The 14,100-nt window shown below is 38.8% G+C and overlaps 3 protein-coding genes across 3 annotated transcripts; 2 read left to right on the forward strand and 1 right to left on the reverse strand.

Annotated features, from left to right (window-relative positions):
- The first annotated feature begins 1,641 nt into the window (after positions 1-1,641).
- On the forward strand, positions 1,642-2,805 carry LOC126619199 (pentatricopeptide repeat-containing protein At4g38150-like). The gene has a single exon (XM_050287493.1). It carries the CDS (start codon positions 1,711-1,713, stop codon positions 2,704-2,706), a length of 996 nt encoding a protein of 331 aa, XP_050143450.1. The 5' UTR covers positions 1,642-1,710; the 3' UTR covers positions 2,707-2,805.
- LOC126619196 (DEAD-box ATP-dependent RNA helicase 3, chloroplastic) lies at positions 2,803-7,296 on the reverse strand. The gene is made up of 10 exons (XM_050287490.1): positions 6,605-7,296; positions 6,192-6,328; positions 5,693-6,107; positions 5,315-5,413; positions 4,846-5,070; positions 4,283-4,660; positions 3,866-4,009; positions 3,678-3,773; positions 3,281-3,579; positions 2,803-3,186 (listed from the first exon to the last, which is right to left on the reverse strand). The coding sequence occupies exons 1-10, from the start codon at positions 7,019-7,021 to the stop codon at positions 3,102-3,104; spliced, it is 2,295 nt and encodes a 764-aa protein (XP_050143447.1). The 5' UTR covers positions 7,022-7,296; the 3' UTR covers positions 2,803-3,101.
- An 881-nt stretch (positions 7,297-8,177) lies between these two features.
- Positions 8,178-12,358, forward strand: LOC126619427 (uncharacterized). The gene is made up of 8 exons (XM_050287795.1): positions 8,178-8,489; positions 8,632-8,775; positions 8,896-9,079; positions 9,534-9,607; positions 9,983-10,132; positions 10,474-10,759; positions 11,290-11,523; positions 11,623-12,358. Exons 3-8 carry the CDS (start codon positions 8,924-8,926, stop codon positions 11,986-11,988), a joined length of 1,266 nt encoding a protein of 421 aa, XP_050143752.1. The 5' UTR covers positions 8,178-8,489; positions 8,632-8,775; positions 8,896-8,923; the 3' UTR covers positions 11,989-12,358.
- The last annotated feature ends 1,742 nt before the right edge of the window (positions 12,359-14,100 follow it).

Raw genomic sequence — 14,100 nt, forward strand, 5'->3', positions numbered from 1 at the left:
CAAGAGGCTTCGAGAAAACTAGTGTTTTCTGAATTATATGAAGCCAGTAAGCAAACAATGAATCCCCATGGGTATTCGAACCTGAGTATCCAGGAAAAAGTTGAATATTTGATGGAAAAACGGGAGATCCTTTTGAACAACCTGTTATAATAGGAAAGTCTTATATCTTGAAATTAATTCATCAAGTTGATGATAAAATACATGGACGTTCTAGTGGACATTATGCACTTGGTACAAAACAACCCGTTATGAGGAAGGGCCAAGCAAGGGGGACAACGGGTAGGAGAAATGGAAGTTTTGACTCTAGAGGAATTTGGTAGGGGTGTGCTATCCACACACCCCAAATTACTTCTCACACACCCTTGTTAATTTCTATCCGTTGATCTTCTTCAATTCATCCGATCCGACGGCCGAAAATTAGAAGGGTGTGTGAGAAGTAAAATGGGGTGTGTGGATATCACACCCCATTTGGTATTGCTCATATTTTACAAGAGATGCTTACTTATAAATCTGATCATATTAGAGCTCGCCAAGAAGTACTTGATAGTGTAATCATTGGAGGAACAATACCTAAACCCGAGGATTTGTAGTTAACAAAGTATGTTGTCCTCGACTATTTGTAGTTTTTTTTTTCTTTCTCTAATGGTGCACTCATCCACATCGAATCACAAATGGATTCACTTGACCCTTTAACAAAGGATAGATTGAGAATTTTAACAAAATGCTCCCAGTACTGTTTACTTTAACAAAAAACCATATTTTTACACTAAAAAATCAATCTTGGTATTATTCACTTTATCCTTTATTTTGTCTTTATCGTTAAAACTCAAACTTTTCAAGCCTTCTCATTAATTTTCCTTAGATTCTAGGGTTGAGTAGTGGTATATGAAAGTTTTCTCATAGGTTACGTTGAGTGGTAAAAAGGTAAATATATTACCAGAAGAAACAAACAGCCTTACAAACTGTACAAGCAAAGGTCCAAAGACAAAATTACACAAACAAGCAAAATGGACTTAGCAAACGTCTGTGCGCCACATTACTCCCACGCTTAATTGGAAGCCAAGTGTTGCAAAACCAAGGTAGAAGGGGCACTAACCACCACAGAATGAATAATCGGGCACGAATTCTACATGGTACGTCCTAAGTTAGATTTATACGAATCATATAATAGTAGTTAGGGAGATACTGAAATACATCTGTGAACTTTTTAGTGACACATATCACATGAAACGGAAATACCAAATTGACAGTGTCATAACTTATCATGCAACGACATGTGATTTAATATTTGCCAACATGATCCTCTCTGGAATTTTTTGGTGATGATCCTAAGAATTCGTGAATCATGTCCATTTATTGTATATCGTGCGGTCAATTTTTGTCATGTTATGTTTGTGTTTAATTTTAAATAAAAATATTTAAAATGATTTCTAACGGTCAGTTTTTGTGATGTTATGTTTGTGTTTAATTTTAAATAAAAATATTTAAAATGATTTCTAACCGCACGATGTACAATGAACGGACATAATTTACGAATCTCTGAAATCTTCACAAAAATAATCTGACGAGGATCCTAATTCTAATGTTTAACATTACATGATAGGTTTAAACTAAATTGGAACGTTCTCGAACAAATTGGAAGCAGAGACCAGACAGTCAAAATCCGACGGCTCGAAGACACATACCGATACAAACGCAAAGAGAAAAACAATGGTAGGCACACTGCTATCTCGGGCCATTCATCTTTTCGCCTCTACTACCACCAAGTCTAATCCTTTTTACTCCGCCGTCTCCTCCCGCCTCATAGCCATAGCCGCCGCCAGCCACTCCAACAAAACCATCTCAGAAAACCATCACAGGATTTCACTTCTTCCATTTTCACTTACCCCTTTTCGTTTCCATAACACCCTTAGAGGACGGAGCCATAGCTGCTCCTGCTGCGATTCCACCACAGAAAACCACCGTCGCCATAGCCGTGACGGCGAACCCAGCACCAAAATCAACACCAAGGTTAACTTCTCCCTCCCATCCGACGACGAAGACGAAGACCAGACTACGCCAACCGCCTCCGCGAAAGAGATCGACAAGTCGAAGCTCCCTCCACCGTACGACCCTTTCAGCAAGAAGCCCGCCATCGAGGACCCGGAGGACCCAAAGGACTTGCAAGAAGTCTTCCACAAAATGCGGAGCGACGGCCTCACCAACAATGCAGTCAATATGTTCGACGCATTGTCTAAAGATGGATTGACCCACGAGGCCTTGGAGCTCTTTGCTCAGATTAAGGACAAGGGTCATATGCCTGACGTCGTTTCTCACACCGCCGTCATTGAGGCCTACGCCAATGCCGGAAAGACGAAGGAGGCTTTGAAGGTGTATTTGCGGATGTTGGCCTCGGGGGTTGCCCCGAACACCTACACTTACAGTGTGCTGATCAAGGCGCTTGCAGCCGACCCTGGCAATTTTCTTGGGGATGCTAAGAAGTATTTGCTGGATATGATGGGGAAAGGAATGCGGCCCAATGCCGCTACGTATATGGCTGTGTTCGAGGGGTTTGCAAGTCAGGAGAAGGCGGAGGAGGGGAGGTTGTTACTGGAAGAGATGAAAGGCAAGGGGTTTGTGCCGGACGAGAAGGCTGTGAGGGAGGTTCTTAAGAGCAAAAGAGGACCTGTAGTTAGAACCGTCATCAACATTCTGTTTGGCAAGTAGATCGATTTTGCTCATTTCATTTGCTCTCTGTTCATCTTCGTTGAAAATTGAAATGTTTAGCATTTGAAATGAAATCCCAGTTTCATTCGAGCGATATAATGAACACCTACATTTAATGATTATAATGTCAAAACAAAATACATGAGTGGGAGAGAGAGCAGTTCAAACATTATTCCTATAACTAAGTATAGTTCAATTCGTTTCTTGTAAGACTCTGGAGGAGCATCTCCCAATCTCATTGACATTGCACAGCCCACAAACACAAAACAGTAGAAAGCAATGCCTGCCGGTGGTGGCAGCAGCTTCTAACCCGCCATTGGTGCTGAAAAACTGACGTTTAAACATGCACGGAACCCACCAATGGTGACGGAAAACTGATGTTTAAGGAAGCATGTCTAGAATCCTTGTTTGGTAGGGCAATCCGATGCCCTGTGGCCAGACTGCCCACAATTGAAGCAGGAACCTCCAAAGCTTCTGGAACTGCAAATTCGGATACCATTTCAGTGTTAACTGATGTGTTGCGAATGCCTATTTCTAATGCGAGAAAGGATGTGAAAGTAAAAAGATAATATACCTGTCTCGGGATGGTGACCTGCTTGATCGTTGGCCTCCAATAAGCCAATCGTCATCGATGCTTCTTGGACTCCGGGGTCTGCTGTTGCTAGATCCATAACTTCGGCCACTACTCCTAAATGAATCGTCGGCACCACCATCACTACCCCAACCCCTGGAGCTTCTGAAACCACCTGATGATCCTTGACGATCCCTAGAACCTCCTCCCCGGCCTCCTCCACGGCCTCCTCCTCGGCGATCTCTGCTTGAAAACCTGCCGTAGTAGTCACTCACCGGCCCATCATCTTGCAAGGCTGGCAACTGCCAACACAAAATAGTACATGCACACGACACCAATGTTAGTAGCTTTTCATGCAAAAGCTGCCGTTGTGAGAAAATGACGAAAAGCAAAAGTAAACCTTGGATATCTTGGAAACGGTGTTTCCAGGAGGTATTTGCCTAGTCAGCAACTCTTTGGCAATCTCCTCTGGAAGATCAAAGACTGCTCCTTGAATCTGATATTATCACCATCAAAATTCAAAATTTGTTTTAATGAATTGAATTGATGCACTAATCAAAATAAACATGAGATGTTGTAGATAAAAACCCGTTCATCTGCAATTATATGTATTTTTCCAACTTCATCAGCAGCCGTAGAATAAACATCTGAAAGAAACCCAGTGACAGATCTAGCGGACAGGAACCCTCTGGCAAAAGATGGATCTCGGATAAGTTGCAATGTCGTCCATCCCTGCATATAATTTTACAGTTCGATTAATATACCGATACCAGAACTGCGCTGAGATTACACATGCCCCAAAAAACTGGAAAATAAGATGCACTTCACATTCTACACTGTTTAATATTGAGAAGGTTACTTGAGTGTGTGATTATTTGATTTCAAAATGAACCATACAGGATATCTAGAGTAAGAAAATAAGTGAACATTTGAAAACATCTTACTGCTCCACCAAATTTCAAGAAAATAAACTACTATACAGAAACTATTGACTGCAATTATTACCGCCTCATGAGTGATAAGGGACTTGGATGATGGAGGTCGAGAAAATCCACTGAGCTGTGCTAGTGCAGCAGCAAGAGCACTTGTTCCCTGTTCATCAATCAATCTCTGTGCTGTTGGTGTGAAAAACTGTACAGATTCAGGATGCACTCCACTAAGAGTAGCAACCACATGCTGCGCAGATGACTCCAAAACCTCCTCAATAGTTGGTGGACTAGCAAACTCAAACTTGCACCCCACATCACGCTCAAGCGTTTTAATTGTTCTCCTCTGGTTGTTAGTAAACATCAGAACGGCAGTACCTTCTTTCCCTGCGCGTCCAGTACGCCCAGAGCGATGCACAAATGTCTCTGAATCATTGGGAAGCTCGTAGTGGATAACCTGGAAGGAAAAATAAAATATTGCAGCCAAAGGCTTATCAAGGTGTTGGCAATTGATATATTAAGAAAACATCTAAATCTATTTCTGGCATACAGAGTGGTAATAGTTTCACATACACATATACAAGGATCCATAAAACTATACTAAAAATTTGATTAGGAATCATAAGAAGCTCCCAAGTTTACCAAATCAACATTGGGAATATCAAGTCCACGGGATGCAACATCAGTGGCAACGAGCACAGTGAATTTCCCTTGTCGAAAACCATTTAATGTTCTCTCTCTTTGATGCTGTGATATATCTCCATGCAATGCCTCGGAAGCTATGCTACTTGTTAATGACATTGAGACTTCATCAGCATCTCGTTTTGTTTGTGTAAATACAATGGTCTTCCCGCCCTTTGCGTACACCTGAAGGTATGACATTCTTCAGAGTTGTGTGGAAAATGTTTCCTTTTTGAAGTAATTTAGAGCTATGCAGATTCATATTATAATCAGCATCACCATCACCATCTTTATCATAAACTAAACAACTTTCAAAGGAAAACACCACAACAACATTAAAGATCATATTAAAAAGAGAGGCAACTCACTCAATACCTACATATCATACGTATGAGCCAAAAAAGAGTCAGTAATGAGTTCCAACTCTTACCGTTATAAGATCACTAAGAATGGTCTTCTTTGAAGCTGAAGTGGTTGATAAAGCATAAAGTTTGATCCCTTCTGCAAGCTTCTCGTCTTGGTCGCCAACCTTTGGGAAAAAAGAAAGTAGAAATGGAATTATGAAAGACTGACTTTCCACTCTACAAACATACAAGATGCAAAATTTATTAATTAGCTTTTCCTGTATTACAATTTTGATATCTACCGCATTGCTTTAAACAACTACAACTTCCATCAGCTTTAAGTGTTCAATATCCAGTAAACATATTTTAGGCATCACTCTATGCCACATTCTAATGACAGATATACGAATAATGAAAGTCTTAAACTTAACAGAAGAAAGAAAGAAAAGAACAACGACATTTACCAAATCAATTGTCATTGGATTGTCCAAATATTTCCGTGATAGTTTTTTCACCCAACCAGGCATGGTTGCAGAAAAAAGCATGCTCTGCCTCTGAGCTGGAAGCTTTTGCAGAATCACTTCCACATCCTCCTCAAATCCAACAGCAAGCATTGAATCAGCTTCATCAAGTACCAAATATTGAACTTCGCCCAATTTGAGGGTGTTGCCGTTTATCAGGTCAATAATCCGACCAGGAGTTCCAACAACTACATCAACTCCACGGGAGAGAGCACTTTGTTGAGTTATGTAGGAAACTCCCCCATAGACACAAACGGTGTTAAGATAAGGTGCAGATTCTTTCATCTCCTTTTCGACTTGCTTTGCCAACTCCCGAGTAGGTGCAAGCACCAAAACTCTTGGAAGATAACCAGTCCGCCTACAAAAACAGAAATTTATCACATATTTTTCAAAAGAACATGTCTTTAGATATAACGTGAATAATAAGCTTCACAAATGGTACCTATGAGAGCCTCTCTGTTCATCATCTTCTGTGAGACGCTTGAGTATTGGGATTCCGAAGGCTAATGTCTTTCCAGTCCCTGTCTTGGCACGCGCAATGATATCTCGACCTTCAAGTGCAGGTACTAGAACAGCTCTCTAAACATTTTCAGCAGAGAAAGCTATCAGTAAACCACTACATACATATATATACATATATAGGGTTCGGGGTTTAGGGTTTAGATTATAAGGGCATTTTTAAACTGTTATAATCTGAAGAAAGCTTACATTTTTATCATACCACACATAATTTTACAGATAATGCTCAAAAGGGTTCCAAGAAAAACTAAATTACAATCAATTCATGGTATAAGTAGCACCAAATTCCAAAAAAAATAGATAAGAGAAGCAAAACCACAGAGAGAAATGAAGCACCTGAATTGGGAAAAGGCTCGATATGCCACGTCTCTCAAGGCTATCAAGAAGCCGCTGAGGCAAACCCAGCTTGGAAAGGGCGAGCTCATCGTCGTCACTGGCAGCAGAACCCGGCTCGGTTTCCGACTCGTACTCCAAGTCCGAGTCGAGGCCGTCCTTCGAAAAGTCACCGAGTCCCTTAAACGCCTCTTCACTGAGCACCGAGTTCGGAGTCGCAATTGCCGAACAAACGACACCGGACCCCTGCCTGACCAACCCACTCTTACCTCTCAAAACACTGTTGAAGTGCGCCCTCTCCGGGAACGCAAGCGAAAGAGTAGCACTACTCGTCGTTGCCGCCGCCGGCGCAGCTCTTCTGTACAGCTCGCTGCACGGAGTCTGGGAATATACAGAGGAAACTCCGATGATAGAAGACATTTCTGCAACTACAGCAGAAATGGTATAACAACTCTCTTGGCTCTGCTTCTTCCTTCTTCCTTCTCCTTGCACGCAAGGTGTTTGCTGATATTCCTCAGAGAAGAAGATAGAGGATAACGAGGGAGGGAGGCTCGAAAGATACTGTTATTAGGTCTGGAGGATTGAGAGCCGAGAGGAAAGCGGTCGCTGTGGGTTTATATAGAGAAGGGACAGAGGAGTGAGGGTGAGAGTGTGAGGGAGATAAGGCCGCAGTCCAGCCCTTTGGAGAATGTATGGCCTCCCAAACCTCCACCTCGGTTAATATTTTCTCCCTTAAAAGCGGATATTCTTGTCGGGTCGGAATTCAAACTGCGGATCGACCCGGAAACCCGGGTTTCCCTTTTAACCGGCCGTTATTGCATTTTGCCTTTTTATCCAAGTCGTTAATTCATCATGAGAAATGCTAACAAACTCTTTCAAAGTGATTTTCTATGAATTCTCTATTAAATCATATTTGTAGCATATTATTCTATAATATTAGTATAAAAATTAACGTTAAATTGTAAGTTGATAAAAATTTATGTAGAATTCCATTTTGAGATAGCCACCTTAGCATTTCTCATATAATACAAAACTATGATAATGTAAGGCTCGTTTGAATGTGATTTTAGAATTACTGAAAGCATTTTTACAAAAAATGTTTTTGGGTTTCAAAAGCAATTAAAGTACTTTCTGCAAGAAGCACTAATTATGTGCTTATTCCATGAAGCACTTTTAAGTGCTTTTTCAAAATTTACTTACATTTTTACTGAATATTGATTCTAGAAACATTTTCACTAAAAACGTTTTCAGTCATTTTAAAAGCACATCCAAACGAGCTTGTATGACTTGTTTGAAAAGTGCTTTTAAAATAACTATAAGTGTTTTAGGTGAAAATATTTTCTAATCAATTCTTAATAAAAATGCAAGTAAATTTTATAAAAATGTTTAAAATGCTTTCTTGTAAGAAATACTTCAAGTATTTTTTAAAGTAAAAACTAATTTTTTGAAAAACGATTTCAATAATTTTAAAGAAACTTCTAAACGAGCCCGTATTGCAGTCGATCTCTAAAATTCATATGGTTAATTGAAAAAATATAATTTGTTTAAGTGATAATTGCAAAAATATTCGATAATAAGTGTAAACACAGCTATTATCGAATAAAAGATTGAAAAAAGATCGGGGATTTATCAAATTTCATTTCATAAAATTTTCACGGTGGATTCCCATTTTTGTCGATTAATTGTAAATACAGCGGGAGTGGAAGCCGCCTTCGTTAGATTCCAGCCAGTAAAGCATTTCGTGTGGGAAGCCATTTGCTCGAATTGCTTCTTCTTCTTCTTCCTTTGATCTATCGGACCATCCTTTCGCATCTGGTTCGCAGATCTCCCTCGAAATTGACCTACACGCCTCACCGCCCGATTTCTAAATTCTTGGAACTCTTGAAAGGTAATGTTTTGCTTCGAGCTTTCGCTTTCAATTTCGTCTACCCCAATTAATTTCCATCCAATTGAATTGATCTGTTTACAATTCTCATTTTTTTGGTTTTTTTTTTTTTTAATTTTTGGGATATTTTTTTCAACGGTTGCAGGCGTTTCAAGCAATTTCAAATAGAGTGTGAGGGTTAGGGTTTACGAATTCCCCTTCCCTTCCCTCACTTCGATGGAATTCTTCAACTTGTAGCAAGCAAAGCTGTTGCCTTAGAGGGAGAATAGACACTGCTGGTGTTGCTCAGGTTTTGATCATTCGATAGCCCTTTGTTTTTGTCCATTCAATTGAATACACACTGCTGCTGATGCAAAATGTGTATGTTTTGCTAATACTTTTGAGTTTTTATTGCAATTAATGTGCAAAGGGGCTTGATTGGATTACAAGTTTTCGGAATGGCGGAGTCGACCCCAATCTACCTGAGCATTATTGCTTTTTTCTGTACTGTTGGAGCCATGGCTTTGGCCATTATGCACATCTACAGGCACCTCATGAATTACACAGAACCGACTTATCAGAGATACATTGTCCGCATCATCTTCATGGTCCCGGTGAGTACTTAATTTGAAGAAAAAACCAACTCTGAAATGCTACGTAAATGCATTGCCACATGAAGAATTGGGTTTAGTTAGTTGTTTTTACCTTTTAGGATTTGTTCAATGTATTTGAAAAGAAATTATATGAGAATGTACTGAAAATGGTTTACATGCTTTGTATTATCTGGCCATTTGATTTTCCAATCTGATAGTGTGATTGCATGCTTTCTTTCCTGATTAAGCCTGTTCTGGTCGTGCACGCTATAGAATGGACAAAGTAAGGCCAGAAGAACAAAAAGTTTTGAAATTTGAAGATTGTGATAGAATCAGTGGAACTCTTGCATTCTTTGTTACTGTAATCTGTATTGATAGAAATTTCGCTTGTTTGGGTATTGGTTGAACATCAAGATATGCATTTCTTCGCGTTTGTTTTGTACGTAACCAATATGAACTTTGTTTTCCTTTACAGGTATATGCATTGATGTCGTTCTTATCCCTTGTTAATCCTGTGGGTTCAATCTACTTTAATTCCATTAGAGAAGTGTAAGTATGTCTTCATTTATTCAAATGTTTCACTGCACGTATAATTGAGAAGAATACTTTGTTTATCTTCTGGCCTTCTTTGCCTTTTCCCATTTTAGATAAGAACATAGAAAGGGATAAAGTAAAGGAGGAAATTGTTTCCACCATTTTCCCCTTAAATTCCAGGTATAAGGGCAAACCTCTTGTCAAGAGAGAATCCTGTGAACCCAAGGGAAAATGTTCCTCCCATTTGTTTCTCTCTCTCTCTTTCTCACCCTCATACTCGCTCATTCTCATCTATTTATTACCCTCTAGGGCTCAAGTGTCAGTTTGTCTGATTATTGCAGGCACTATATTGTTTTATTCTCATGCTATTTTTTTCCCATTCTGTTTCAGCTATGAAGCTTGGGTCATTTATAATTTTTTATCGCTGTGCTTGGCATGGGTTGGGGGCCCAGGATCTGTTGTTGTAAGTCTAAGTGGTAGGGTTCTAAAGCCTTCCGTGGTTCTGATGACATGTTGCCTCCCTCCCATACCCCTGGATGGGTGAGTACAATCTATGATTAATTTACCAAGATGTTATCTGCAAGCCAGGAATTTGTGTTGTAAAAAGAATCACAAAATTCTGAATTACACGGGAACATCTTTGTCTATTTCAGTTATCTGGGTACTATTTCAAAATGTTTGTTGGTTTTCATTTAACTTGTGAATACCTTGTTTAAATTTACATGCATAAAATCAGCTTCTCTACATAATAGGAAGATTCCGTGCATGACTAAGGAGATATCTGGACAATAATGAGATTTTTTTATATAACAATATGTCATCGTATTATACATATGAGATGATTGTTTGATAAACTCACATATATGAAACTGTTAATGCAGGCGCTTTATACGTAGGTGCAAACAAGGATGTTTGCAGTTTGTGATCCTGAAGCCTGTATTAGCTGTTGTTACACTCATACTTTATGCAAAGGGGAAATATGCAGATGGAAATTTCAGTCCAACACAGTCATACCTGTATCTCACTATTATCTACACTATCTCATATACAACAGCTCTCTATGCTCTGGCATTGTTTTACTTTGCTTGCAGAGATCTACTCCAGCCTTTCAATCCAGTTCCAAAGTTTATTATAATCAAATCTGTGGTTTTCCTCACTTATTGGCAGGTAAACGTTTTTCTCACTGTAATAGTCACAGTAATCTACTTATTGTTCAGTGTCTTGTGTATTAGCAATTTGCACTTGGTTGTTGATCACATTCTTATGCATGAAGAGCAGAAGATGATTTCTTCTAAAAGCAGTTTTTGAGTATGGATGGCATCTATTGCCACATTAATTTAAACAAACTATATGGGGCCAAACTTCCTTTAGGCTCACCAAATGCTGCTTGAAAATGTGGAACTGTGAAATAGGTGCACATTAGTAGCAGAATGTGGATAAAAGTTGGTGCATATAACGTTGGATTATTCATATGATACTAACTTGTAATTGTGTATAAACATGTACCAAAGAAATAACTTTGTCGTTTATTCCTATTATTTCATAGAACAGAGCTATAATTTGATTTGCAGTATTGTATTTTACGTTCTTTGTCTGTTTCCCTTTCCTTTTTTTTTTTTTTTTTTTTTTTTTTTGTTGATAGTAAAGTTTAAGTTTTTAACTTATTCAGTTTCTGATTCTTATTGTCTGCCATTTAGGGTGTGTTGGTCTTCCTTGCTGCGAAATCTGGGTTAATAAAGAATGCAGAGAATGCTGCTCGGTACCAAGATTTCATAATATGTGTTGAGATGCTTATTGCTGCTATTGGTCATTTATATGCATTCCCTTACAAGGAGTATGCTGGTGCAAATATTGGCGGGCCTCGAGGTCTGACTGGAAGCCTCTCACATGCCGTAAAGTTGAATGACTTTTACCATGATACAGTCCACCAGGTGAGCGTTTCAAATTATTTTTTCCTGATATCCCCTTGCATAAGAGTTCTCTTTTAGCTTTGCTCAACCTTTCTGATGAGAATATTGAACTGTGTGCAGTTTGCCCCTACTTACCATGATTATGTACTCTACAACCCTAGTGAGGGTGACGAGGGAAAGAGGAAGTACCGGTCACGCACCTTTGTGCCAACCGGCCCAGAGATGGATACTGTCAGAAGAAACAAGAACATGTTTGGGAACAAGATAGATGACATACAGCTTTCAAGTCTTTCATCTTCTAGCTCAAGCACTCCGGATAGTTCTGGTCCAGTACCCGAGTCTGCAAGTTCAGATGCAATGAAGTCTTCCCTTCTTGTTGATACCTCAAATTCTGCATCAGTGCCGTATGACATGTCACTCATCGACTTAGACTTGAACAGTTACCCCGCGAAGGTTCCTTCAGCAAATGAAGGTGGCACTAGGTGACAACGATAATCTGTGGTAGACACGTATGAAGAATATTCTTACAAGGAAAACAGTTTTGAAATGGAAAGCTTCCTTTGCTTAATAGTGTGGTGAAATTGGTGCTGGGTATACTCCCTTTTTCTCTCTGTGGTTTGATGCACTTTCGTCACTAATATCTTGCTTCCCACTGAGATTGTTTTCAATGTCTTGTTTTGTAGATATGGAAAATCTAATTGTCATACTTGCTAGGTCACAATAGGAAAATCGATTTGGTTTTTTCGCATTTTTCGTTGCACAATGAAAGAGTTCTGTTGTCTGTTGGGGATGTCTTGGACTTGACATTGAAATATTATTCTGAACTGTAACATGGTACATGGTTCATGTTTATTCATTTTTTACCTTCTTTCCGAGCAAATCCAACTTTATATTCCACCTCTCTTGATGTCTTAGAAGAAGAGTATTTCTGTTGGACGAAAGGTTTGAAAAATCTGTTGGGGGTAAATTGTAGCTATGGTCTCTTAACTTTAACTCAATTGGAGTAATAGTTCTTTAACTAAAAATTCATTATCATTGGTTCCTCAACTCATCAAAACGTGCAGCTATGGTCCCTCAATTAAAAATACATTACCATTGGTCTCTCAACTTTAATTCAATTGGAGAAATGGTTCCTTAACTTTAACCCAATTGTAGCAATGGTCCTTCCAACATAACTCGTTTTTTGACAAAAATTTTGACGTAGTTGACGAAAATAACCATAATTACACACTTTGATGAGTTGAGGGATCCTAATTATATAAATGGTTATTCCAACATAACTTATTTTAACAAATTTTTGACAAAATTGATGAAAATGACTATAACTACACATTTTGAAAAGTTGAGGGGCCAATGGTAATGAATTTTTAGTTGAGGGACCATTGCTCCAATTTCATTAAAGTTGAAGAATCATTGCTACAATTTACTCAAATTTGTTCGATGCAGACCCATATAAACGCTTGTGCCTTGAAAGATTGATTGAGATGCTTATTCATGTACTTTGATGTGCATTGAAAGATTGATTGAGGTGCTTATTCATGTACTTTGATGAGACAATGATGATGTTAGACTAATGTTAGTCTGGCAACAACTCCATGACTATCGGGTTTCTTTCGCTGCGAACGAAAGCGACGTGCTTCTGGATATATACTTTATAGATGGCTCTTGATTTTGGTTTTTTGCTGGATTGGTTTTGAATTTTGTTTAAGTTTGCTGAGGTGGAACAGAAATTGTTTTTGATGACTTGTACAAGTAAAGTCCTCCCAATGACTCTTGGTGCATCTGATTTGAACTTTGAGGTGGTGTGATTGACAAGGGAGTTGCAAAAGAAGACAGTCTAACTCGCATGATCTACTTGTAAGTGCTGAACTTGTCAAGGTAGATAATGCAAAATGTATTGAGTTTGTTGAGACTAAAATGCTTAATCTCTCTTCGCTAATTGGTATTTGGGCAGTTAATCTATGTTCTAGAATCTAATTGGTATTTGGGCAGTTTTCTTATCTTAAGCAAGTTACCTGAGCACCTGACTTATTCGTAATACCACTCTGTTGTTGTTGCTTTAAGTCAAAACAACTCGAGGATTTCCAAAATACTTAAACAAACAATAGAATCTAATCGGAGTCTAATTGATGACTCGACTGGAACATTTTTTTAATCGGTAAAATCGAAGATGAGACCTCAGGTGTAGATACTAATGTCTTTAATTACTTGAACTACAAGCATATTGTGATGTGCGGTCAGTATGGGGTTTTGTTGATGGCCGTTCGTTTTTCATTTTTCATGCAGTAAGAGTATTTCGTATGGTTTTGATCAATTAAACTAACTCATAGGGCAGTGATTTATTTAGACACAATGAATTAAACCTAAGTAGAATCCCATCAAACATAAGCTACAATTCTAGGATTGATCCTAGACTAACCTAAGAAGTTAAAAAGGATGTTCATGTAGGGTAAAAACATAAAATAAAAGTGGAAGAAACAAAGTCCAAGAAGAAAAGGCAAAGGGAAAAGCAAGACACAAAAGGCATGTGACCGTCCATCTAAAATGACCACTATCCACGTGTTAAAGCAAAATTACTATATAACACATGAGAGAGAG

This window comes from Malus sylvestris, chromosome 4 (genome assembly GCF_916048215.2).
Source record: "Malus sylvestris chromosome 4, drMalSylv7.2, whole genome shotgun sequence".
Lineage (NCBI taxonomy): Eukaryota > Viridiplantae > Streptophyta > Magnoliopsida > Rosales > Rosaceae > Malus > Malus sylvestris.